Raw genomic sequence first — 27,090 nt, 5'->3', positions numbered from 1 at the left:
GTATCGTTACACAATCACGAATTTGTATGTTTCCTGTTCGTTAAATTTTCTTCCAATGTTGAACACAGTTTGCGGTTGATTTTACGTACTGAACTTTTGCAAATTTAAAGCAATTAGTGATTCATTACACAGATTTGACAAGAATCATTTCGTTGTCCGCCTTAGTAGCCTTTACCTGAGTATGAATCTGAGTTTAATTACTTGAAAATGGTACGATAGTAAACAATAATTTAAAAAAACATATTACTTTCATGAATTGTAAGCTTAATCAAATTTAATTACTTTCTGGGGCATGTGATACCCATTACTTTGGTTCCTCTTTGATAAGGTAAATCCGAGAGAAGTACTTTCAATGTAAAAGCGTCTGTTAGAGGCGGGTGCTAGTAGAACATGATTTCTACCTAAATGTATACAAAACCTCACTTTCCCTTTCCCCGACCCTTCGCGCGCGCACACGCACTCACGCACGCACACACACACGCACACACACACACACAAACATACGTACATACGCTCATTGCTCTCCATGCCATACTTTGCCCGTAAGATCATTAAAAGTTGATGATTAAAAGCAGTGAACATTGCCTTAGCACATCAATTGCCAAATTTTCATATACAATGTTTCTCAAATCCTACTTGAAACAAAAGCCTATTGAGTAGGTGATGAACAAGGTGATATGTGATTGCTCGCTATTTCGAATAACTTACTTATTTGTTTCATGGTTGAAAATAATTGTTTCTGTAGTTATTTACTGTCCTTATGAATAACGATTGCACAAAATCACATAAAATCATCAACAGGGATCTTCTTTCATCGACATTACTGGTGAAAGAAAAAAAAAGATGAAAATATCAAAACATGAAAGATAAGTGTATACAGGTGTATATAAAATGTGCATCGGTGAATCAAAAATTGGCAACATTCTTAATTAAGAAGATATTATTTGAGCATAAGGCAACCTTTCAAAGTATATGTATAGATGTGCATATATAGCATGAGGCACTTTAAACCTTCTCTCAAAAAACCAAAACTATATACATACAATCAATCTAACAGAAGAGCATTTTAATGTTGTCAATGCAGAATCAAGCAAAAAATATAACCAAATTGAACACTTGAATATTGACACGATAGTTGCACTTATGTTTTACCGTTAAATAGAAACAGATAAAGATCTTTTCACGTGCTATACATTCGATAATAATTGACTTAGGTTCTAAAAGATAGACAATTAAGGACGGAATAAGAACAATTGCCACTAAATCTTTCAACCCATGATTCATTAAAACCTTGGTTTCTATTGCATAGGATATTTAGTGTTCGCCTTCCTTTTGTCGGCTCTACCAAAATATCAAGTGAACAATCCAGCTCACAATAAGGCCGACGTCGCCCAAACCTTGCATCATGTAATTCTCCTGAACAAAACCATTTTCCTGAAAGATCCAGATACACAGGACACAAAAATAATTTACCATCCGTTCTCAAAGGGGAGCGTTTGCATTTTTCTTACACCTGTCTTTAGCTAATAGGCCTACATTTGAGAGCCATTTGCCGGTAATCAAGACACAAGTTTCCTCTTCACTAAATGTGGGATAGGACATTGTGACTGGTCACTTTGTCTCCCTCAGTTCAGTTTCTGAAAAAATCAGTGCCAGTAAAACGAGTTTTCTCCTTGGAATTCGTGCTTCTTTCCATCAAACGTGTTGTCCCGGAGATCGGGATTGGTTTCGGGGAAGGTTGTGTTAAATTCCCGCCTTGCCTCAGTCTTGGTGAATGCGTTCTGCTGCTTGAGTAGCGTAGTCTGTGGTCGTGGTCCTAGCGGATAACCTGGTGCCCAGTCGAACCGCCAGTCGCGATTTCCTTCTGGGTTAGTGTGACGTGCATCGACGACCGGATTACTTCCAGGGTTCTGGTAGGCCGGCTCGTTCGGGGTGTTCATGCTCGTCCGGAGCATTCTTTCGTGACTTGTCAATGACTCTTCGTGTGTTCTGAGTGGCTCGACGTTCCCTCCATCAGCCACTTTCACCCTGTCGGAGATGGAGACCTGCTTGGGCGAGCCGTTGCTCTTCGACGTAGTGCCCGAGCTCAGGTTGCTGTTGTAGATCTTGGGCAGTGGCTGACTCATGTCCCAGAGATCCAACCTGGGGTTGTCTTGCGTCACCACGGTCTTCATGTTCTCAGGTGTGTAACTATATATGTACGTGGATTGTGGGACAGGTTTCTGAGCCTTTTCCATCGACACCGATCTTGGCCGTCCCTCAATCAACTGCTGCTGAGTATATGTGGGCATGACGTAGGGACTGCGGCCTGGAGACCCGATGAACTGAGCATCCCTCTTCTCTTGTTCTTTCTCCATCATCCTTAGCACATCAGAGTCTACTTTGTAGTAATCTGTCATGGTCGATGTCTTGTGGTAGTCCCACGGTGTGACGTAGTCGTACTCATATGGATTGTCCCCATCGTAGTAGAATGGGGGTTTACTGGTGTATATCTTGTGAAGAGTGTCGTAGTACACCTGCTTCTGCAGAGACGCCGTTGTGTAGTCCACCTTCCGCTTCAGCTCCTGGAGATCGTGGTGATGCTCCTGCATTTCGGCCTGCTTCCATCTCGACTTTAAGCTAAGGTCTTCTACCTCCTCGCGGCGTTGTTCTGCCATCTTCTTCAAGTAGCTGGACTCCTTGACCTTCTCCAAAGGCTTGTAGCTGTTGTCACCGATCGGAAGAGTGTTGGCCGGGTCGATTTCCTGCAGTGCCTCTTGCTTCTTCTCCTCGATCTTGCGGAGATGTAGATCTGGGTGTCGAGCCTTCTCAAGGCGTTTCCACTGGAGGGTAAGGCCAGGGTCTTGAAACTGCTCCGCCGTCTCCGTTGGCAGGTTCTTGTGTTCGCGAACCTGTGGTTTAAAAACAAACAAAGATAGAATTGACAGATGATTTGGCTGTGCATTGTCTCTGTATCATAGACGATAGTTGTCGTGTCCAGATTAGATGCAGCACCAACATAGGATCGCAAACCTTATGACTACAATTATGAAACTGTCACAAAGTTATGCAAATAGAATAAGCTACGTGTCAAACTTTTAATTATAGACATCATGGCGCCAATGCAGTGAGATAATCTATGACGAACCTTATTTTAGTAGTGCTGAAGCTGATAGCCATATAATTCCTAAGATAACATGGGAAACACAACGACTGTCCTTTGTCCATCTCGTCTTACCTTGTCCATCTCGATCTCAATCTTGGGGTAGTAGGGGACGTAAGCGATACGGCCGTCCTTGATGACACATCGTACCATCTGATTGGGGCCAATCAGCCGAGAGATTCGACCCTCTAGGGGCCGAGGTGGCATGAATGTTGGGTAGCTTCTGGGTCTCTGTAGCAAGGAAGATAAATTATATGGAGATACACATTAATATACATTTTAACTGAAAAAACCCCAAGAACAATCATTTTATCTTCATGCTGTAGCGTCCTGCCCATGAAGATTACCTTTCGTCTCGAGTCCTCTTCGATGACAACCTGTGTTTCTGGATTGAAGAAAATGTAGGTAGGTTATCTATAACAATCTAAAAGGAGATAATTTTTAAATTTAGTAGAAAATAAGTTATTTCGGCATCTCGATGTGTCTTGAGAAGGTCGGGTGATGATCAAAGTTTCTGTGGTCTTGTAATCCTTCTGAAAGAATATTGCTGAAAAGAAGAATTGAAAGAGAAGGATGTGTTATTAATATAGCTGAGAGATATCAATAAAATGAAATAAACGTGTCTGGACGACTCGTCAAAAATCAAAGCCGCGTCATCAATCGGCGTTTCTTTTCATGACATGCCTTCTTCCAGCCACTGGAACCGTGTGCTGGACATAAGTTAGCTGACGGTTAATTTGTGTGTATTGATACTTTTTTCTATGTTTGTGCGTAGGTGTTTGTTATGTGCGTTAACTTTCTTAGGACCATCATACTTAAAGATATCAATGTCATCTTTCTGGTGGTGTATTTGCCAGTGGTAGTTAAAATGTTAGATTATGGGAAACTCCTATTTTTCTTTGAAGTCGTTAAATTCCACTGATTGATTGGTGATTGCTCCTGGCAGGACTGGAAACAGTTGTTATCGCCTCCGGTTTAGGGGATGAGTTCATGTTTAAAGATATAATCAGTAGATGAGTGCAATGAATGCCCTATCTCTGGAGAGTGATAGAGCCGAATGAAATAGTTAAAAAGACAACTGTTTGCGATTTCTAGTTTAGATTGTTATCATTTTAATCACAGTCATCATCTTTTTAATTGTGTAAAATGAGGGGGAATTAACTGAAATTGTCAGAGATTATAACCTTTCTTATCTTTTTTCTTTTCTTTTTTTGCCAGTCAGAAATCAGATTTATCCCTTTACCTCATCACAAAAAGTCAAGCATGAAATATTCCACAAAAGAAACATTTGCCCATAATCTCTTTCGGAAGTTTTTCTGAAGTTAAGTTCTTAATGGGATTCTTGAGTTGCTCTTTTCAAAATTATGTACCAACTATTCATGCTAAGGAAGCACGTATTCTACTTGCTAAAATGTCATAAGAATGACAGCACATTTATTCTGTAATATATGATATATTTGGTAACCAAATAATGTTTACAGAGAGGTTGTGATATCTAGTGCTAACTCCATGAATAAGCAACCCTGGGTCAAACACTATATTCGCTCCCTATTTCTGAGTCTGTCTAAATTCTATTATTCTCACCTGCTAGGGCCTGCAGGAGCCCCCTTTCAAAATAAAATACTCTTTCTTCACAGTAAACAAACACATTTCCTTCGTTATTTGCTCTCCTGCTTTAGTCCTCCCTGCCGCTAAAGTTGAAAAGTAAACACTAGTTTACCCAAAGTTTTACTTTTCAAACATTGAACAGAATGCCTAACGTTTGCTAGCTTTCCAGTTTTTATTGATGGTATGCCAAGTGTGCCTAAACAGACGACGTTGCCCTACCAATGATCAAGCCCTTTAGGCCAGGGCTTACGAGAATTGGATTTTGCATGTATGAATTCCGGTGGGGTATTACTATGTCTTCAAGGCAATGGGTTAGCGTGGATAGGACGCAAGCTCCATTTGGCCTGTAACTGGAATGAAAAAACGATGGCTTTTTTTTTAATGACATGTGTGTGTGTGCGTGTGTGTTTTTTTTTTTTTAATCTTTTCATTTTCGAATATGCATGCACTATCTTTTGCTAATAAGTGCAGTAACAAGGTGGATTATCAGAACAAACCAATCGAATCTTTGTTTTTTTCCTTTTCGGATGACAAACCATCCATGAATTAAAAAAAAAAAAAGTCGCTACTCTGAATTGCACAGCGGGGAAACTTATCTCTTAATATCAATTATGCGTCACCTAGCAACGGACGTTTGCAAGCTAACACCCACATGGACTGTATCGATATGTCTGACTGGTTATGTAAGGAACGTGCACCTTGCATTGTGCTTTATCGATCGAATATTCTTTTACAGGTGCAGGTGAGCATACACAGGTGTAAGGAATATCAAATATGTACTTGGCATGTAAGCTCAGTTTAACACCTGCACCAACAAAAGACTCTTCTGTTTTGACGTCTTGCTATCTTTCCTTATAAGGGAGTTCATGGTTAGTGCATGTCTCATTCGACCCCAACACCACAGACTTTGAAATAACATGGACATGTGTTGCGATCACGAATTCCTTCTTAAAACATGTCATCTTGAATTAAATCAATGTTGAGAAAGTGCATGGAGAGATTGTGCTAAACAGTGTTGATGAATGACTTACACCTGTACGTTCTAATTCAGTCTGAAACACATACATTGTACTGACATAATTCAGATTCTCATAGTTGCTCGAGACTTCTTTACGTTTTAAAGTCAGTGGCAAATACACAGACATTCTCATTTGACCTTGGTTCTGCACATGCGCAAATCACAACCGTGAACTCCCTTATTGTGACCATTCCATTGTGTGGGGATTTACGTGAAACATATAAATGATGAGTTATTAATTCATTGTCCCTAACGTGTTGAATTTGATTGTTTCCGTAATGTGCGTCGGTGAAGACGATGGCAAGGTTGTCAACGTGTATAACACAAATATTTTCACATTTAATTGAAATAGTCCGATAATGCTTTTCATCTTTATGATATGAATTGATCAAGCATTCAGTACCTACTTTTGAAAATACCTACTTGTGAAATTTGACCGGTTGCCGCCAAAGATGTGTTCATGATTAGTACTCTGGCTTGTTTCAGCTTTACTGTTTGTTGTGTTGTGTGTGCGTGTGTGTTTGTATATTACAGATTTGACAAATTATCATCGTGTCAAACAGCAGACAATATGAATACATACAAATGAAGGGTAAAAAAAATTGAGCAGACTTACGACAAAACTTTTCAAACCATATTACAAAACGAATTTATTGCAAGCATAATGACAGTTCAGTACATGTAATATTCAAAAGAAAAGCACAAAGAACCTCAGCAAACAGCCTTCATTAACATAACGCCTACAAACAAGCAATAACCATGCTGCTGTCCACAATATGAAACACGTGGGCATTTCGTCTTTTTTTAAATAGTCAGAAAAGATGTCGCATGAGGCAAGCCAGGTTCAGAAGATAAGGACATTTGAGTGAAAAAAAAACCAAATAAATCAGATGGCAAGCAGCTATTGACTAAGAGGAAGTTTTGTGCCACATGAACACGGAGAGTAAACATAAAAAAATAGATGCTATCAGTACAAATTCTACCCAGAAAGAAGGCCTATCGAGTGAATTTATAAGCCTAAACCATTATTACTTTGGAATAACGCCAGGACTTATTCAACGATTTGGTAGAATTAAAGAGAAAAGAGATATAATTAGGAACTATTAGTCAAACTACAATTTTGAATTTAAGAATGGATCTCGACGGTTTGAGCACCGTGCCAAAGTTTCCATATAACCAAAACTGAAAGACATTTGGTTCAAGTGAGACTTTTTGTGCCATCACATCGACATTGTATCAAAATGCAACAGCATTGCGTTATTACAATCATTGCTATGCTGTTAGTATTTACATGAATTACATCAACTCTCTATGTTACTTAATGGTATCAATACCATTCATATTAACGTTTTAACATTAACATTACTTTAACATCAACTTCAAATAGTCAGACCTTCACTTTAAAATGATTACGTTTCCCTTTCCGGCAGGGACTACTTACACATTAAGGTAAAAATCCTACAAAAGCCTCAATGAAATAATGCCGTCGAAGTTGAACGTACTAAGCTGTGAAGTGAGGTCCTTTCTTTCTCTGATAAACAATACGGACAACCAAATTCTCGTAATCACCGGGATACGAATAAACGTGTGCCAGAGAGGTCAGTCACAGACAGTTTTTGCGTCCTCCTGCAAAATTACCATCCCTCTTTTTTTTTTTTGCACGACAAAACATCTTAAACAATGATGCAGCATTTGTATTTTGTTGTTTTAAGAGCTATAATATCTTCGTGATTGTGTGTGCACCACGGACATGTCTTCTTGACTTTCTTCTTCTTGGAATAGAGTACCGAAGTGATGAGGTCAAAGTCTTTTCTTCTAGCTTAGGTTGGGACCAGTATACGAGCATGGTTAGCAACAATAAAGGTGAGGTTGTTTTAGAACCAGTCTCCATTGCGATGAATGGCTGTGACGTCACACATTGGCACTCTATTCTTCTTGACTCAAAGTTACAATACAAAGGTCCTTCTCTTTACGTGACGTTGATACTGTCAAAGCAGGCATGTTGTTCTTTTTGTCAAGCTTGTTGAATGCAGTGCTTTTTGTCTTAGCCAAACAAATTTTGCTCTACCAGACAATGCATAATACGTTGCACAGGTAGTACCACTGAATGTACATTTCCAGGACAAATGATACACAACTTCGGCACAGTAGGGGTATGCTTAAAAAAATAAAGTGACAAAAACATCCTCGTAGGGTTCCGACATAAGCGCGATGTATAAACGACAGCACATCACAGTACATGATTGATGAAATGTACTGAAGAACAAACACATCTTTCAAGCTCTCACATTTATATTTGCAGACATGGGAGATAAGATAGAGTTCTTTGGTCATGTCATAAATTGATTGTAAACAAAATGATTTTTTTTTTATCGCGGTGATGGAGGCAAAAATTGTCGGTTCCAGTGTGACCTCTGAACTCCGTGACGTAATAAAGGCAGACCTTTCTGGAAGAGCTGTCAAAGGAACGGTGGAATAAACAATTAATGTAAAGCTTTTTGAACATTGTAATCGTGATAATGACAAGTGGTAGAGCAAATGAATGACGCATATTATGGAATTATACAATCTTTGGCAGTAATTCAGGAAATTTATTTTTAAAAAAGCGAGTACGCACACACACACACACAATGCTGATGAGATACACAGATTAACAAAAACAGTATGATTCTCTCCCATATGTGTCCAAGTTAAATGTAACGTTTGAAATATCATTTCAATGAGACACGAAAATGCAAATACATATAGAAATATGAAACGAAGAATGACAAATCAAAAAGTACGATAAATGAAGTCAAACAGAATGAAAACAAGTGACAAATATTACGTATTAGTCAACTTAATATCATGATATCAATCAATGCACAATACAAATGCATTATAATGTGCAATCAAACATTTTAGTTCAAATTATAATTATTTGGATAAAAGTTACCTAACAGAAAACTTTAATTTCTGATATACGAGTCTCTTCTAGAATACAGGGATTAAAACCCCTCATGCCAAAATTACTGTGTTTAAAACTACAATGCCATCTATCTGATAGTTACACCATTCCTATATTTTGATCATTAAAACATATGATCCATTTAAGGAGGTATTTATTAGGCAAACAATTTTAAAATAGCTCTATGCTCAGATCGCCAGGGATGCTATATACTCCTTAGCAGTTTTGTATATTTTCCGAACGAATACCTACCAAACTATGGTCCTCAATCCTTGTCGCCTTCTCCCTGTCGACCTTCTCGTCGTAGTTGTCAAGTGCCAGCGCATTGGCCGGGCCATATCCGGCATGCGCCCGACCGTAGGTCGTCGTCCACTGGGAACGTTCTACGTTACGGAGGGCGTTGGCCGTGCGGGGGTCGAGGGCGTGGTCTAGTTTGCGAGGGGCGTGGTTTGGGATGACAGCCTTGGGCGGGATTGGATAGAATTGCTGTTGACCGCTGGTGGGTGTTTTCTTGTTCTGGATTGGGATAGAATGCAAATTATACAAGTGAAATTATTGAAATATCCAAGTCAAGAATATCAGTATATTAGCTAAATGAATATATAGCAATTACATGTAAATAATATTATAACAGTGTATATCAACCTTTTCATCGAAAGCTAATTCATCAGAATGATGATCATGTTGCTAAGAGAACACCGGATACTTTAGTAAGTGAAAACGTTGATATTGATGCAGGGTCTTGTTTGTGCTATCAATCTATTTAGATTTTCAATGAGTATTTTTGCACTGAGGCGACAGATATAACATCGCCATTACAACATTACAGGCATTTAGTGCATGCCTTCTTAGATTAATTATCGAATAATGAATTTAAAACGGATATGTTGTTGGAGTATGTTTATACATAGCTTTCATTTAAGGGGTAAACTGAAGTTTCCAAAATATGCACGTACCTGGAAGAAGATGTCACCCGGCCAGCTGAGGGCTTTTTTCTGTGAATCTAGTGGTATATGCTCCGTCTCCACGCGGTCACGTGCTCCTGGAAAAGAGAGAAGAAACACAGATGATTAGTTAATTCAAATGAACCAAGCAACAAGTAATTACATATTCTAATATTTTCATATTACTTAGCATATATATTGTTAAAATAAAATCCAAGGAGCTCCATTGGACTTAAATGGTTTCTTCTTTAATGTTGGTGATTGGACTCTTGAGTTTTTATAAAGTTTTCATGTTTTGAATGTAAATAATACTGTTATGACTTGAGAAATATTTGCCTTTCTTTCAAAGCACTCAATGCAGACTTTATCCTTAATGTACATCAACATTACAGGGGAACAAAAGCAGCAAGTGTTTGGAAATCTAAAGGGGGACAATTTTTAATTATAGTGTCTTACCTTTACTCTTGTAGTTGATCGTGACATCGTTGGGGTTGGCCGGAATCTGCGGATGAAGGGGAAGCGACCTCCGCGCCGCCTCCCCGGTCTTGTAGTCATCAGGGGTGTTGGAGAAGCTAGGAAACATGGCAAATCGTGACATATGCGAGCTGTATGGATGCTCGGCAGGGAAAGGTTTGTCAATGGACAGCTTCCTGTATCGGGACAAATGAAAGAGGATACATTTGAATTGATAAAACTATGACGGAAATTGATGTTTATAATTTAATGTTATCACAGCATATATTCTAATGAGTGTGTTGAATTTAAGTCTAGTGCATAAGTTTTGTTCTTCTCAAGGACCCCGACGTCATTATTATTATCATTATCATCACTGTCATTATTATCATTTTCATTATTATTATTAGCAGTAGCAGCAGTTGTAGTAGTATTATTGTTATTATCATCATCATCATCATCATGACTGTCATTACCACTATTGTCATCATTTGAGATGTTATCCTTATGAGTATGATTATCTTCATCATTATTAATACAGCATCATAATTAGTGATCTAGATACTTATGGCTTATTTTGCCACACAGGTAGCCCAGGGTAGATGAATAGTCATGCGGACATAAGTTACATTTCTTCTCATCGGGTAATGCAGAGATACAATGTCAGAATTAAGATCACTGTAATATATGAGTCACACTTACGTCATATCGACTTCTGTGGGTCTTGGCAACCTGAAAAGAGAGCAAATACAAATAAATAATGACGACTTTGTATACTGATTCATTTCAAGAGAGTACGGGCGGATAAGTGCACAGTATTTAGTATGTTATACAACATCATAAATCATACCCAAATTAAAAATCTAACAATCTTTTTTGATATCATGTACATCGTTTCTATATCACTAAATGATCTTTGGCATCGTTAACGAATACCCTTTTGTCGCTTTTTAGTTTCATTCTCTCCTGCGTAACATATTTCCTTTATCTTTCTCTCCTTACAGTTTTAACAAATAAACGCCATACCAATATGAAATCATTACACGGTCTGCTCTAGTGATATGATCGAATTTTTGGTCGGTTGGTACAAGATACATGTATTATGAATGATTGATCTATCAGATGTAATCCTAATGACGTCATACTTACAGTTGGTCATTGGACCTGATGTTGCTCCGTTTGAGTAGCGTGAGGTCGTAATACTGGTCTATCGGGAGCCCCCTAGAATGCACAAAATATGGAGGGAAACAAAGAGATGCATATCTAGAACAACATCAACGGTTGCCATGACAACGATAACCTTCTAACCACCACACCCAACTCATCGTTCCTTACACACTTGGAGTCAGTCATGAAATCCAGTTTGATTTGTTGGTAATATTTTTTAGTTGTTTTTCTGTACAAATGGCCACAACGAAGACGATGATAACAATGATTACGCTAAAAGGAAATATCTCATTTAAAGTGATTTTATAATGCTCAATGTAAGTTATATTTGAAAGTATGATACGTTTGGCGGTATCTTGACAACGACGCGTTGTCCTCGAAGTAGGAGCCATGATAAGTTATCACGGCGCTATCGATCGCCATCTTGCACCTCTGTGAATAGGAAGATATCGATTGCCTTTGTGATTGCCACAGATTACTGACCAAACGTGACTGAATAACATTGTCTTTAACCTTCACGTGTCTTTTCTGCGTGATTGAGGCTGTGGTTACTAGCGTATACCTTGCCAACCACAATTTAAGTCAACTCAAGGAGAAATGAATGTCAAATTGTAGTCTGCTTCTTTTTTCCATGAAAATCTTAAGTTCTTTGTTGCGATAGAAATAAGAGTTTGAGATTTCAAGTTGTTTAATTTTGTGGGCTTTCAAATAACTTTATTATAATGCAATCCCTCCGCGCAGGAGCATGGATCTCATCTTATCTTGAAAGATACTGAAACACAGAGCGTCAAGGAAAGGTAGAAGTACGGATGAATTACTAAGAATGTCAACAGAAAGTGTTCTCGGTGTTGAACACGTTTTGTTATAGAAACACAATTTGCAAAATGCCACATGTTTTAGTGTTGCAATGAAGAACAGTGTGTGTTTCATGATTGAGTGATGTTTGAGAATACAAAGAACGCCTGTAATATTTAAAAATACTTGATAAACAGAGAGCGTACGGAGCAATTTCCAGCATGTGGTGCCTCAACCCGACCACAGAGAAACTGACGAATTGTTTGTACTTTACTTCGGATAGTTTTGAATGGATAATACGCGCCTAATAATATTTAATCTATCGCTGCTGTGAGTAGCGCCATGTTTAGCAAAGGTTTTGGGTACTCTTTCGCGTGTCAAAACAGACCACTCTTCTGATGTAAACCAAAGTGACTTCCTCACTATGGCAAAGTTTTGTTTCTTTTTTTTAAGGCGATACAAACAAACTTCGGTGTTCAAATTACTTTGCTCTATGAGATTCCCCCACCCCCAACTTTAGCAGGTTTGCTTGTCAAATCCTGCAGGCATTTATGCTTGACATTTTAGCGATAAACAAGATAGTCCAGATGAGGCGAAATGAACAACTGTCAAGATGCGCAACAGAGATTTCCCCTCGGCCAGGAAATAGAACTAGCATTTCTTACGTGTAGTAGATAGGATGAAGCTTGATGAACTGTCGTTTCTTCCTCTCGTCCTCCTCGACATTCAAGTGAGGATAGGTCCTCGGCAGGGCAGGAAGAAGCGATGTCATGTTTGATACTCGACAGACGTGAACGGACGACAAACAACAGTTTAAACAGCAGACACTCCAAACAAATACAATCTGATAGAGTTTTTGTGGATATCTATCAGAGATGCAGCGTAAGTTCAATAAAGATGGCCATAAACAGGCCCATCAGAAGACAAATCGGTCCTCATTTGGTTGCACAAACATGTGTTTATCAACACGAGCCCAGCAAGAGGGGTGCATGCTTGGTTTGCGCGTACACCCCAATGAACGTATGGGACCAGTAGAGCAGGTACACCTGTTCGCACCCCAAGCTGTGGTTCCATGCTAGCAGAGGGGGTTTGTTGACAGTCCCGAATCACGGAAGCCGGTAACGCTCGTGGACGTCGCCAAGACGATATGCAAATGAGATAAGGAACTATTGTGACCCGTGGGTGCCCGGGGGTCGTCGCGTTTCTCGCTTTTGTGTGGTTTCATTGGTGGCTAACTTAGCTCAATAGGGCAGACTTAAAAATCGTTAAGGGGGTAGGCGTTGTTAAGAGCGAATAAGAATGTTAAGTGGATGTTATTATCAATCTTGTTTTGTTGACCATGATTCACTAGAAAAGAGAACGAGGGTTTTGGGATTATGCTGAAGCACAGGATACTGGTATGAGCTACTAATTCTATTTGTTTTTGTTTTTCGTAAGTTACCTCCAGAACAGGATAGGCAGATGCAATAATTACAGATAAAAGCATCTATGCGTTACCTATAATACCTATGGATGTCCTTTTCAAAGTTCGAAAATTGGTGCTTCACTGCTCAGAAATGGTATAATATGGTGAAAACCATGTAATCTAAACAATTTGATACTCAAAATGAGAGATGGGGAGGGAATGGGACACAGAACTCTATATGCATGTGTAGAATTCTGTGAGGGGGAGGGAGCTCTATGGAGAGATTACTGAGCTTATATAAAACAGCACCCTCTTTTTGGCAATTCTCGGAAGGAGAAATATTCATTGACTTTTCTTTAACCCTAAAATGACCGGGAGGGGGGGGGGGGTGCTGATTGAGCGACCCTCCCCCTCAACATTTTTCACTATAAATCCGTAACATGTGAAATCTCGACGTTTCATTTTTTTTTTCTTTTTTTAAGTCTTGCGCAACTTTTGAGACCAAATTCGCGACGCCCGGGTACGCGGTTCCGAAGTTACGCAATATTTTGTTACTGCATGCCAGACCCAAATTTGCTCAAAAACGTGATTTCATGTACAAATACAACGCAAATTCTGTTTCTAGTCAAAATTCATAAATGTATCATCATTTTTACTTTAACTGATTAAAGTAAATTAATTTCATGTTGTTTATGATCGGAATAGTGTCGCCCATGATTTCCATCGAAAAACCATTAAAAAACAAAAAGCCGAAAACAGTGAAATACATAAGAAGTTTTAAAAACACTAAAATACATAAGAAAAATTTTGATACCGCCATTCTTTTTAATGTAGGACATCAATAAGAACCCTAAAAAGAGTACCTAGACTAAAAATTAGCAGTTTTTTACTATTATTTACAGATTTACAGCTATTTCTTTATTTCATGCATAGATTAGCATAATTCATCTATCAACAATTAATTTGAATAATTGCGGAATAATTACCTATACAGTTTTGTAGATTACGTTGTGCAGGGTGACGCGCATGCCAACTTTCCTCGCGATCACGCGGTCAACGGCCAAGATCTGGGGGGGGGGGGGGGCTGAATCAGCCCCCCCTCATAGGCATCAAAATAGCCCAGTCTTTTTAGGGTTAAGGAAATACTCTCAGTTACTACTCGATACATTCAATAGATTTACCCACGATGAGACACAACAACAAACACAATCATATTCACCTTTTTTGTCCCCCTTGTCCATATGTCCGACAAAGCATTTGCAAGAGGAACACCGACAGGTACACGCACTAATCGCAAAGATCGAGAGTCCTATCCATACACGCACATTTTGGTGAAGAAAGCAAGTTGTCGTCAAAGCACTTGTAATTGATAATCTCATAATGACACACAGTCCATGATGTGTAACACAGTTAAGACTGTGGCACATAAATGCAGTTTTCCTCATGCTTTTCAGTTACTTTCTAATGTCACTGCGATTGATTGCAAGTTACAGACTCAACAGCACCCGCTCATAAGCCGCGAGAATGGCGCATTTTGATTTCGAAAAAAAGATAATAAATCCCTTTCTTGTTCATAATATATGTATCAAGTGTAGAAGAGCTACAATGTTGTATACATGTATATATAGATGCATTAATCTGCGCATGATATCTCAAGCAGATTGCACCACTAATTCAAATTCAATAATGATTGTATCGTTGAAAGCTGGAGGAATAGGTTCGCATTTAAAGACGCCTTATCGATGAAATAAAATAAAATGAGCATTTACATTATCATCGTCAACTTGTAGGATGAAATTTAGAGAACTTGTGTGTGATAGGGGACGTGAACCCTCATAATAATTGGCTTTTACTTTTGCACCTCCCATCATGGAATGTATGGTATCAGATTTAATATGGACATGCCACGAATTTGCGAAGTATTTGAGAAGTAAGTATTTGAGAAATATTTTCTCGCTGCGCACTTAATTTTTTGATTATTGATTCAGACAATGATTTCAACCAACATTATAGATGGAGCTGGTGCATTGTTAATTCTTACTATTGTATCTCTTAATGTAATGATTTTTATTATTTTTCTCTTCTTATTATCGTTTTTATTATTGCTATAAGATTATGATCATCATCATCATCACAATCATTGATATTATACTGTACGCATCGAAAATGATGTATAAGAGATACTCGGAATACAAACAAATTGTAATGCTTTGCAAAGATATTGAAGAAATATCTATATAAAATATCTAAAAGTAGAAAATGTGTCTTTTCATTGTAAAGTTTCAAACAAAGGATTAACATCCATCTTATCTCATTATTCTGTGGGGCAACCACTCCAAATCATCGAATATTAAAAAAATGAAATAAAAAATGGCTCCGTTGACAGAATAAATACATTGAAGAACGACTGTTAAGTAGACTGATTGCTATGAGTGAAGCATCAGTAGTTTAAAACCTTATTTTCTATTACTCATAGCCATGCAAGCTGGCAATAATATAACAGTTTTTGCCATTCAGAGGATTTAAAAAGCCGTCGCGTCGGTTATGTGGTCGCGGACCTCTCGGTACGTAATCGCTTCTTCAATGGCCGTGTTATGAAATAAATCCAATATCCAGTAGTGAGAAAATCAGTAAATCAGGTTTATTATACTCCCATGTGATTATTAGACGAGATTTACAGGTCTGTGGTGGTGAGATATTGTTCCTGTCATGGCAACCAACGTAATAAAGAATGGATAAAGGACAGACATCAATCAGAGAGATGACGACAGTTTATTCCCTGTATTGAGAGAGAGAGAGAACATGCAGTTAGTGTATTCTTTTATCGTAGAGGAAAGATGGATGAGGGTTAACTTACCAAGTGGTCCCTCGAAGATGATGAGGATGTTAATGACGTCATGCCGAGGAGATTGAACATAGAGCAGAAATGTTGTAAGATGGAGCTGTCTTGGTGGTAACACCGGTATATTCACAAGTATTGCCCTTTCGATTGTAACGATCCATTGGCTGAAAACATTTATGCGCGTTGGAAAACTTGAAAGTAACCTTTGCTGATAATTTGCCTGATCTCCGAACCGCTTTGATCTTTATAGTCCGAGATATCAGTGGTTTCAGTGCGGTTTCACTAGAACGAAGAATCAACCCTGCATAGGTTTCGCCAACGGTATTATTTTAATGCAACTGACTAACTAAAAACTTCGAGTTTTGATTTTCTTATTTGAAAAATATTTTCCAGTGGATCATCACAGATCGAAAAAGGCCATGATCAGAACAGCCCCATCAAATCATACCTTGGATATGGATTGGCTCCCGAGCCGAAATGACGATGTCCCTTTTCCACCGCTGGGGGCGGTTCACTCTTCGGTCTGTGGTCGTCAGGGAGATTGATTGGTCCCTCCCCCGCGTACTCGCGGGCGGTACCCCAGGGTACACGTGGATGTTTCTCCAGTGCATCTCGATAGTGTTGGTATCTATTCATGGAGAGGATGGTAATAATTTATGTACATGTATATCAACGTGAAGTTTAAAATGATTGCTTTCCTTTATCTTTTCATACACTATGCAGCTCTATTGATAACCACAGATTAATGAAAGAACATAATTTTTCAAACGACTTATATTTCTGAGTAAACGTTCTCTCTTGTACAAAGTTTGCAAATACAAAAACAACAGCAACAGCAGCAGCAGCAGTAACAACAACAAAAACAAAACTAACTTATATTTCTCATTCTATTTCCTCCGAGATAGTAAGTTCTTCTACTGTACCTTTAAACTGTTGAATAACCGATACTTGTAGGCAATATTATGTCAATACAAAAAGTATTGAATTGAATACTTGCAAGTGCGGGTTTGAATATACAGTGACCAGGGCGAAACCATGTTCTATAGCGTTTTGAGTAAACGACGAAGTGAGGGAAAGGCGCAAGAATATTTCATTCTACATGAATATGAGAGGCCACCATTGGCATGGTTATCATTAATTTGATAGTCTGAGCTCAATAAATATCAATGAGCTGTCGGCAGATAAGACGTCACTTTCCCTTTGTAAACCAATGGGCTCCAGTGCCCCTTGCAAACCCTGCATGGCTAAAACTTTAGATTCTATCGATGTAACATGAAGACCTTTCATTTAATGCAGTTGTAAGAGAAATAACGAAAAACCTGGACACGTTTGGTTGTTACACTGCCCGGCTATTGTCATGGAAATCACAATTTTACCGTTAATAGAATACGTGTGATGTCATAGCCATTGATCGCCATGGGAACTGGTTCGAACAACCTCACCCGTCCTGGCCCACGTGTTTATGCGCGCACCTGATCCCACTCTAAGCTATAACAAAATGCTGTGACACAATTACTGCCACTTCGGTACTCTTTACTATTGCAACCTGCATTATGCAGGTAGAATTCTGATTCCTAAACTAGTACACGCACAAACTATGACAAAAAATATTGTAACTGATATGACAATAAAGGAGATATCATGCAATCAGCTGTACGCATTTTGATTTGTCTCTATGGTAATTGTATAACTGCTACAAGTTACTACCTTTGGTGGTAAGTGGGTCACGAGTCCATAAGATGTTCAATTTAAGAAGAGAAATATTTGAGTCACTAATCATATAATAAATGATTAGAGTGACAAGTCACAATTGATTTTGCTCTTACTGATATTTGCGTTTGAGTGCATTGAACACACCGTCCTTTTGTGATTTGAAAGGAATATACTGCAATACACTGTACATTATCACTTCAACTAACAATGTTACAGAATGATTATCGTTTGAATCAGCTGCACCTGACTTATGGAACAATCTGCCGCATGCATAATTACAGTGTCAAGCTTGCTGGCTTTGCTGAACAATTCAGACGTCTTTTGAAAACGTATTTGTTTACATGCTGATAATTTCATAGTCCATTTAGCTCTACCTTGTAGTTCAGTCCTTCACTCGTACTTCCTTTCCTTTATTCTTATACTCTGTTCTATCATTTTCCTTTTTCCCCTTTCCAGGAGGTGTACATGTAGCAGTGTATAAAACGTACACTCATGCTTTACTGCAAGACATACCCTCAGTTCTTCATCATCCATTACTATATTTACTCTTTTCAGACAAATACCCTTCAGTTTCACCCGTGGTTACTATCGAATTGTCCGATCAAATTACGTTAATTGAAATGAACGGTCACTCGGGCTATTCGTATCTATGTCCAAAGTTCAAGTACTTTTAAAGCATCAAGCTACAACACGAAACTCAAGTTCGCTGTCGTTGTCGATACAGGCCTTAAACAATTACGATACTTAACACGACTTATACATGTATAGAAGTACACTACCTATGTAGCAAATACATATAACAATGTATTTAAGTTTGTAAAAACGCGCATTAAGATGTGAAACAGAAGGAATTCTCTTTTCAAAGTAATCTAAAGTTATCCAGTGCAAATCAGGCAGTGCTTTTAACTATACTCTACTTTGCGAATGTCGAATTGACTGTGGCAACGATAACCTTCTACAATTTTGCAAATCAATCAAATCTTGTGTTGTCATGGTTCCCTGTTTTTCTTATACTTTTAATTTTCAGTATCCTATCTTCCGCTTTCATATAGTTCTCATTTGACGACGAATTATGCCGGCATCAATTAACCCTTTCTAGACAAAGAGTAGATATGATAAACTCGGTCAGTTTTCAAATGAATCTTGGGAATATACTCGTTTGAGATGTACGACTCCTCTGCATGTATAGCTTTATCATTTGGCTGATGGAATAACCTTAAATTTACTAAGCATAAATCAAGAAAGGAGTCACTCATCACATATTAATGCCGGAAGAAAATAGAAACATGTATGAACCTATATAAATTATAGTCCTGAACATTTCCATGCGTTATGCCGATACTGTATTCCATGTGTGTGGCATGTACGTATAAGCATTACGTTGACACCTTCTATGTGGACAAGGCATATCATAGCTTGTGTTTACAACCCTATTTGCTCCTCAAAGTAAGATTACTCTTTTCTTACTAGGGATAGCGTTAGCCTTTTTATTACTATCTTAGAAGACAAAGGGTGTGAGGGTTCTAAGGCCAGTCTCATACCACGAAGAGTACCCATTGTAGCAGCTGAAAAGAACTCGGAGCAAACGCATATAGCTGATTTTTTGTAAGGCATCATCCTTTTGAATCGAGAGTTGGGACAAAAGAGGGGTGTTTTGCCTTCGCGAGAGGCTTAAAGTCGACTTGTTAGAGTCTTGTAAGCAGAGCTGTCTATGAATGTGGCACTTGCACAAACAATCTGAAGAATATCTATGATATATACAGGGTAACAAACCAAGAAGACGATCTTAACACTGCTGAACAAGCGCAGTTTTTAGAAACCCACCGAAACTGACAATCGTTACATATTACTTGTAAACAGTAAACAGTTACATTTTCTTTTGGTTTTAATGTGACACTATTCTGTTCATTGATAAACTAGCTGATGAGAACATACCTTCATCCTAAAGTCATGGAACTATAAACTGTACTGTATATCATCAAAGCCGTGTAAGTCAATCAAATGTGTCATTTGTTCTCTGAATTGGTATTAAAGACTTCCTTTGTGTCACGTCCTCTTGGTCGTTTTTATACTCCATATTTGCTTGTGTCGATTAGAAACACTCGTTAGGGTACAGATGTATAATGCTGCACCCTACAACTATTTCAAATGTGACATCGCATATTAAAGAGCACGGCAGTCATCCTTCAAACAGTTTGCAGTGGTTTTTAGCACCCCGAGTAAGCTCAGCGATTGAAATATATAGACGAAATTTGTAGTGATGACAATGTACAGCACAAGATATACAGTAACCCCCCCCCCCCCGCAAGATCAGTTAACCAGACTTTAGCATTCAGATATTGGAGAATCGTCACCCGATTCTCACAATGGATCAAACAGTAAAGTGTGGATGATTACCGCCATCTTTAAAGTACAATTGTATTTTTTTTTTTGGCACGCTGTCGATGAGATGAATAACACTTTGTTCTATGTCTTCTGAGTAAAATAAACACAGCCTGTATGTGTGTTATGTGTTGTAATTTTTTTGGGCTATACATTCTCAACCAGCATTAAACCATTTTTAACTTTCTTGAAGAGCGATTGGAAAAGTAAATACAATTATGTTATTTTCGTCAGACTGTCTGAACTATTGACATTTGATCAGTTGTCTACCGTCATTGATATTGTACAATGATATCAACCCGGAAAGTGCGATCAATCAACGTTGGTATGCTGCGTGAAGATCCGATGATGGAATCTCTGCCTTTTATCTGCTCAAGTGCTGAAAATGATGAAAAAGCTATTAGCAATTATAACTCTACTTTGTCGATGGTTCTGGACAAGTACGCCCCTATCCAGAAGCGCTGTATTACCCTTCGCCCAAACACTCAATGGTACAATGAAGAAATTACAAGTGCGAAACTGCGTCGAAGGCAATTAGAAAGAAAATGGAGGAAATCGTTGTTAGAGATTGATAGGCAGTTGTATTGTAAACAACGTCAGTATGTCCGTTCACTACTCAGGAAAGCGAAAACTGAATATCACTCTAAACAAGTTAATGACTGTGGTAAAGACACGAAGAAACTCTTTCAGGTTGTAAACAAGCTTCTTGGCAGAAAACAGAAATCCCCGAGCATGATTCTGACAAAGAGTTGGCTAACGAGTTTAATCGGTTTTTCGTTGATAAGATAGCGAATATACGCTTATCCTTACCATGTGTCAGTGTGGTTAAAAGTGAAGCTGAAGTTGCAACTACTTCAAAATTAGACTCACTAAATCCAACGTCTGTACCTGAGGTTAAGAATATGATTATGAAGTCTCCAAATAAGTCATGTGAATTAGACCCTTTTTGTACGGATCTGATAAAAAAAAATGTGTACGAATCAGTGACTGCCCCTGCCATTACGAGCATAATAAATGGCAGTTTTGCAGCAGGTGTTGTGCCAAATGAATTGAAAACAGCGGTGATATTTCCAACCCTCAAAAGACCTCATTTAGATAAGAACATGTTAAACAATTATCGACCAATTTCAAACCTGCCATTTGTTAGCAAAGTTATGGAACGTGTTTCCTTTTCACGCCTACGAGACTACTTGCAGGAGAATGATTTTCTTGATAGCCACCAATCAGCGTATCGCCCTGATCATAGTGTAGAGACATTACTTACTGACCTAACTGATCAATGTTGGAGACAAATGGATGCTGGGAATATCACTGCTGTTGTTTTACTTGATATGTCGGCAGCTTTTGATACTGTTGACCATTCCATTCTCACCCAGACTCTCAGATCTGTTGGTGTCACAGGACTTGCATTAGAGTGGTTTCAATCTTACCTTGCCAGCCGTTCACAATATGTTAAGATCAATGACAGTAACTCTGATCCGGCTGCACTTACTTGCGGAGTCCCGCAAGGGTCTGTAGGTGGACCACTTCTATTCTCACTATATCTTTCAAGGATTAGACACATTTTTGAAAGACACGACATTCAGTATCACTGTTATGCAGATGATATACAAGTATTTGTATCCTTTTCGCCAACCAGGACTGAACTCACTGAAGCTGTAAAACGATTGGAATTATGTATTGATGATGTTGAGGCATGGATGGAAAGAAATGGTCTCAGATTTAATGACAGTAAGTCAGAATTTATTCTGATAGGATCCAAACAGATGTTGTCTAAGGTGAATTCTGATACATGTTTTGTTAGAATCGGCAATAGTAATATCAAGCCTTCGAACAAAGTTCGTAATCTTGGTGTTGTTTATGATGCAAATCTGACATTCAAAGACCACATTTCATATGTATCCCAATCTGTAAGATTTCATTTGCGTAACCTGGGCTCAATTCGGAGATATTTAACTAGATCAGCAGCAGAAAAACTGATGCATGCTCTTATTTCGTCTCGTCTAGATTTCTGCAATTCTCTGTTTTGCAGTCTTCCACAAAAAGAATTCAGTAAACTGCAACGTCTTCAGAATTGTGCCGCTAGATTACTTACTTTCAAGAAGAAAACTGTGCATACTACCCCAATACTTCGGTCCCTACACTGGCTTCCTGTTGAAAAACGTATTAACTTCAAGATTCTTCTTCTTGTTTACCGTACATTGCGCAAATTTGCCCCTGTCTACCTTCAAAATACTCTTCATCTTCACCAACCACCACGTAATCTACGTTCATCAAACTCGCTAAAATTACAGGTACCTCGAATCAAGCATAATTGGGGGGATCGGGCTTTTTCATATATGGGCCCAAAACTATGGAATGGCCTACCAAAATCTCTTAGAGAAGCATCTTCCATTGATAGTTTCAAAAAGAATCTCAAGACGTATATTTTTAATTTGAATTGACAATATTGTATGCCTGTATGTAATGTATGTGTACGTATATATTGTTTGTTGGTTTATTGTCTTATTATTTTCTGTGATACTGTTGTAACGTGACACAATATGTACTCTGTTCTATAGCGCCTTGAGTATCTTTTTTAGGTAGAAATGTGCGCTCTACAAGAGTCTCACTATTATTATTATTATTGTAAGACCTGTCATGTTTTTGGACGCAGCTTGATTTTGCTGAGCAAACAAACTGCACTGTACTCTTAGCATCACCACTGTAAAACTACCAGACATACTTGAATTCCATTATTTGGATCGTCGAGTCTTTGTGATCCACTCTTATTTGCTTTCGGCCATAAATCGCTTTGTAACCTTGCTAAGAGCACTTTATCGATCTCTTCATCGCAAGTGAACATTGCAGGAGGATACATCCAGAACTCAGCTTATGCGATAGAGATGTCTTGGACACAAGAAAGTGATTATCTAATGTTTATATTTACCTTACCCCTAAGGGATCAAGAACCAATATTTGAATTTCTTTGTCTCCGAACAAACAGTCTTATTTGGACGATAAAATACAGATGATGCTCTAGAAAATCTTTACCGGACGACTTTGGAATCGCGGCAACCTGTGCCTCTCATTCCTCAACAAACAGAAACAGAGGACGATTCCTTAAAACAGAAGCTGTCGTGAAGACGTTCCCCTCTGCATTTTTTTTTGGGACAACCTTGCCTATGCCAGCGTTCAGCTGTGCTTCCATGCGATGTCCACTTTTTGATTGATGTGGTGTCGTATCAGTCTACCGTTTTTCTCATCTTACTTCTAAATATGTAATAGTAGTAGACATTCGCAATTTCAAACGGTGCAAGGAAGAATATCGTTTACAACTCGAAATCCATTACAAAGCTTACATAAATACAAAATCATAAGAAACAATATGCGCTTTATGACCGTTCTGAAATATTCAAGAACTGATATGTATTCCATCATTAGCATTAAGGTTCATCACAAGGGTATTTTAGTGAAAGCTATCTTCAAGGAAAAGTGATCCTCAGAAGTTTCTTTTAATATTCTTTTTTTTCGGGGACATTGCTTACCTGTAAAAAAATAAATGAAAGGCTAATAATACAATGTCGATGGCTGTGAACGTCATGTACAAATGTCTACTTTGAACTGCGAAACAAACAAGATTGTATTGATTTTGTCATCGATCCGATAGTGCCATAACATTGAACAATAATGAAACAAACAAATCATTGCAATGGCAGAACCTTCGATAAATTGATTTAAGAGATCACACAGGCATCGAGCCTACATTCCTGGCAGTTCATCAAGTGATTAACAAAACACACGTTGAGGAAATACATAAGAAATAAGCATATCAACGAGAGCTATACAGGATTGTGTACCCTAGACCGTTACCGGCATTAAAGATACATAACATTACATAAATTAAACAATTGCGTCCTTTTTGAACTACTTAAACAATCTGTATTTTCATTAATGCTTGTAACTGTCTTCCAAGATTGACTGGTGTCTTCTGAATCAAGTGATAAACTGATGGCAAATAAAATGTAATATTTCCTAATGTTTCTTTACCTTTGAATCAAGCGAATGCATGCCTTTGAATCAATCAACTATGAAAACTGCATGTCAAATTGAGTTGTTAGACGTTAAGAATACTCGATAGATTTTAGTCAAGTCTAATCATCTTCCTAAGACAATGATTTTACTTTGTTTCATGCAGCAGTAAATTAAGGCACAAAGTTCATTGATTTGGTGCTCTCAAGACACAAACTCATGTGATCTCCTCCAATCGACATAATAAAAAATGACATCCAGCTGATCGCATTCTGATCAAAGTCAGAACGTATTTCTTTCTTCTTGACTGGTTTATTAGCGTCTGTATCATGCATATGTATGTACAGTTGTTGGCATAGTGCTATAGCGTTTATCATTCACGAAAATATCATAGCGGATAAAAAAAGTGAGTCACTCAATAACCATGTATGCATTTTAAGTTATTTTTCTTTTATAATGCGAAAATTTGTCTGGCAAGAACAGTCAATCGTGTGGCAATAATCAATGCCGTGAATTACCAAAGTAAATGATTCAAGTTGTACTTGTGCCTAAAATGCATTCTGTAAGTGTGTATGAATATTTGTGTGTGTGTGTGTGGGGGGGGGTGCACAATCCCATTCCAAGCGACATATCTCATTTAATTAAAAATGATTGTTCAGGTCTTGCAAATTTCTATATGTTCTTGTGCCTTCCAAACTACACTGGAGAGACGCTTTCAATTAGTTATGAATCGAAATTGTAATCCATCCTTCATTCTGTCATATAGCGTATCGCCATGACAACCCATCCACGGTAGAGCCAACACAACAACCATGCCTGACTGATCGTATCCTTGGCGTAACCGGATCGTGGCAAGCAGTGTATGGTTCCCACGCTAAAATGACTTTATAGCTGTCCACAGTATCATATTAATAATAGATTGCGAAAGAACATTAAGCCGATCTGAGCTGATGACTCTGGACCTTCTGTATTGTATGCGCTTATAACAGGATTTCTCTCTTCATTTTCTTCTCTTTATTATGCTCTGTGCACATACTAGAAACTTAATGTCATAAATCGTCGGAAATATCAATGTGTGGTCATATAGAATCGACAAGAACAGACATATAACGTTCCATTACTTGCTGTATATTGTTTGACTATAAGTGCATCAAGAAAGTTTCAAGTCATATGGTCCCCAAATAAAGTATATTATGTTAATGCTGAATACATTTGCAATACAAGGGTGAAGGTATAAGATATATAAATAGAACATATGCGACATGGACAGCTATTCGTCTCAGCTCAAACACCTCAAAGTGCCATAAACGATGTATTCCTAGAGGTTACCAAAGGTACATTTGTAGTAACAGAGTTCAGTGGTAAAACCAATGCTATAGATGATATGATATGACGAATACGCTCATTTTCTGTCGAATCAAATGATGGGTAAGATTAACTTCAACTTATTCCTAGCTGTTTCCGGAATTTTAGTTTAACAATATTCAAAATAAATGTTATTTAAAATGTTATCGTGAACAGCTTCCTTTCAATGCCGCATTATACTTTCAGATCATTCTAATGGGAAACACATAGACAAGTTGTTGTTGTTGTTGTTTTCTCGTACGAAAAAAAAATCTTGCAATTACTATATTGGCCCTGGCACAATCGAAAATGCAATGCTAACGTAGAATGGTCCAGTAGAAATATCCGCTTAGTTTTCTGCTTAATATGCTACAACTTCAGATTCATTCATCAGCTGTAGCAACCTGTTCCGATAAATTGTTTTGCTCTACTTTTACACCATTATTGTGGCAATAAACTTGAATCGTGCTTGGTCTTTTTTCCTCTATGAGAAAATTGAGTGTACACACCATAACAATGACTCACATTTGTCAACAGCGATGAAAATAGATAAAAGCCATATCACTCAAACAGTTTGTCTCGCTGTGAACAATGGCACCAGCTACTCTCAGTATGACAATTCATGTACGTATCCATGCCATCGTCACGCCAAGCAGACGATCGATCAAAAAAAAAAAATGTAATGGTGGAAATACCGCCACGAAATGGCGGATTGCATTGGAGACTCTTGCGTCGGTCTCTTGTAGTGACAATGCGATATTGAAGTCATGTGATGGTTATATGGTTTATTTTTCTTACCTGCTGCTTGATACGGTCGATCTTTGTGGCACTTGGAAGGGTGAGAAGAGCTCGCTGGACTGAAACTTTCTGGAGAGTGTATCGAGACCCTGCGCTTCCCGGTAGTAGTGGGATAGCCCCAGCGGGCCCGCGGAGGCTGGGTTCGTCATGCTTATCGCGGCGGTGGCCATTTTCAGTTCCGTGTATAATTAGTCACTTTCTCAAATGATATTTTGTTATCTACTAAATGTCACTCATACGCTCGCCGTTTTGAGAGTACTCTAATAGCCAGCAGAGACAGCTATGAGTATGCCATAGTCAGGGCTCCAGAGATTAGTAGAATCCCGAACCAGACTTACAGCATTCACAAATCGACGAGATACAAAACAGGTTTCCAAATCTTACGATGGAAAGAGACTTTAAATGGCATTGATGAATTGCTAGTGTAAAGAAAAATTAATTAAGATGCTTTCCCACTAATGATCAGTGCAGTGGTCCAGAGATGAACTCCGTTTGCAAGATATGGCAATGGCAATCCAGTG

General features: G+C 38.3%; 1 protein-coding gene across 1 annotated transcript; it reads right to left on the bottom strand.

Moving 5' to 3' along the window:
• Positions 1-1,604: 1,604 nt before the first annotated feature.
• LOC139710109 (uncharacterized) lies at positions 1,605-26,739 on the bottom strand. Its single transcript, XM_071622043.1, has 9 exons — positions 26,570-26,739; positions 16,770-16,949; positions 11,262-11,333; positions 10,815-10,844; positions 10,116-10,309; positions 9,672-9,757; positions 8,968-9,231; positions 3,218-3,373; positions 1,605-2,891 (listed from the first exon to the last, which is right to left on the bottom strand). The coding sequence occupies exons 1-9, from the start codon at positions 26,737-26,739 to the stop codon at positions 1,647-1,649; spliced, it is 2,397 nt and encodes a 798-aa protein (XP_071478144.1). The 3' UTR covers positions 1,605-1,646.
• Positions 26,740-27,090: the final 351 nt, after the last annotated feature.

This window comes from Diadema antillarum, unplaced genomic scaffold, assembly GCF_040938485.1.
Source record: "Diadema antillarum isolate AM-2024a unplaced genomic scaffold, OU_Dant_1.0 seq00001501_RagTag, whole genome shotgun sequence".
In the NCBI taxonomy this organism is placed as follows: domain Eukaryota; kingdom Metazoa; phylum Echinodermata; class Echinoidea; order Diadematoida; family Diadematidae; genus Diadema; species Diadema antillarum.
The sequence above is the reverse complement of the archived record's forward strand: the minus strand, read 5'-3'. Positions and strand labels throughout refer to the sequence as shown.

Excerpts from the sequence above, each read along its gene's own strand:
- LOC139710109 (XM_071622043.1), bottom strand. The coding sequence starts at position 26,739 with ATGGCCACCGCCGCGATAAGCATGACGAACCCAGCCTCCGCGGGCCCG. Across the intron at positions 11,334-16,769 it reads GGAGCCAATCCATATCCAAG|GGGGCTCCCGATAGACCAGT; the intron begins GTATGATTTGAT and ends TGTGCATTCTAG. Across the intron at positions 9,232-9,671 it reads CGGGTGACATCTTCTTCCAG|AACAAGAAAACACCCACCAG; the intron begins GTACGTGCATAT and ends ATCCCAATCCAG.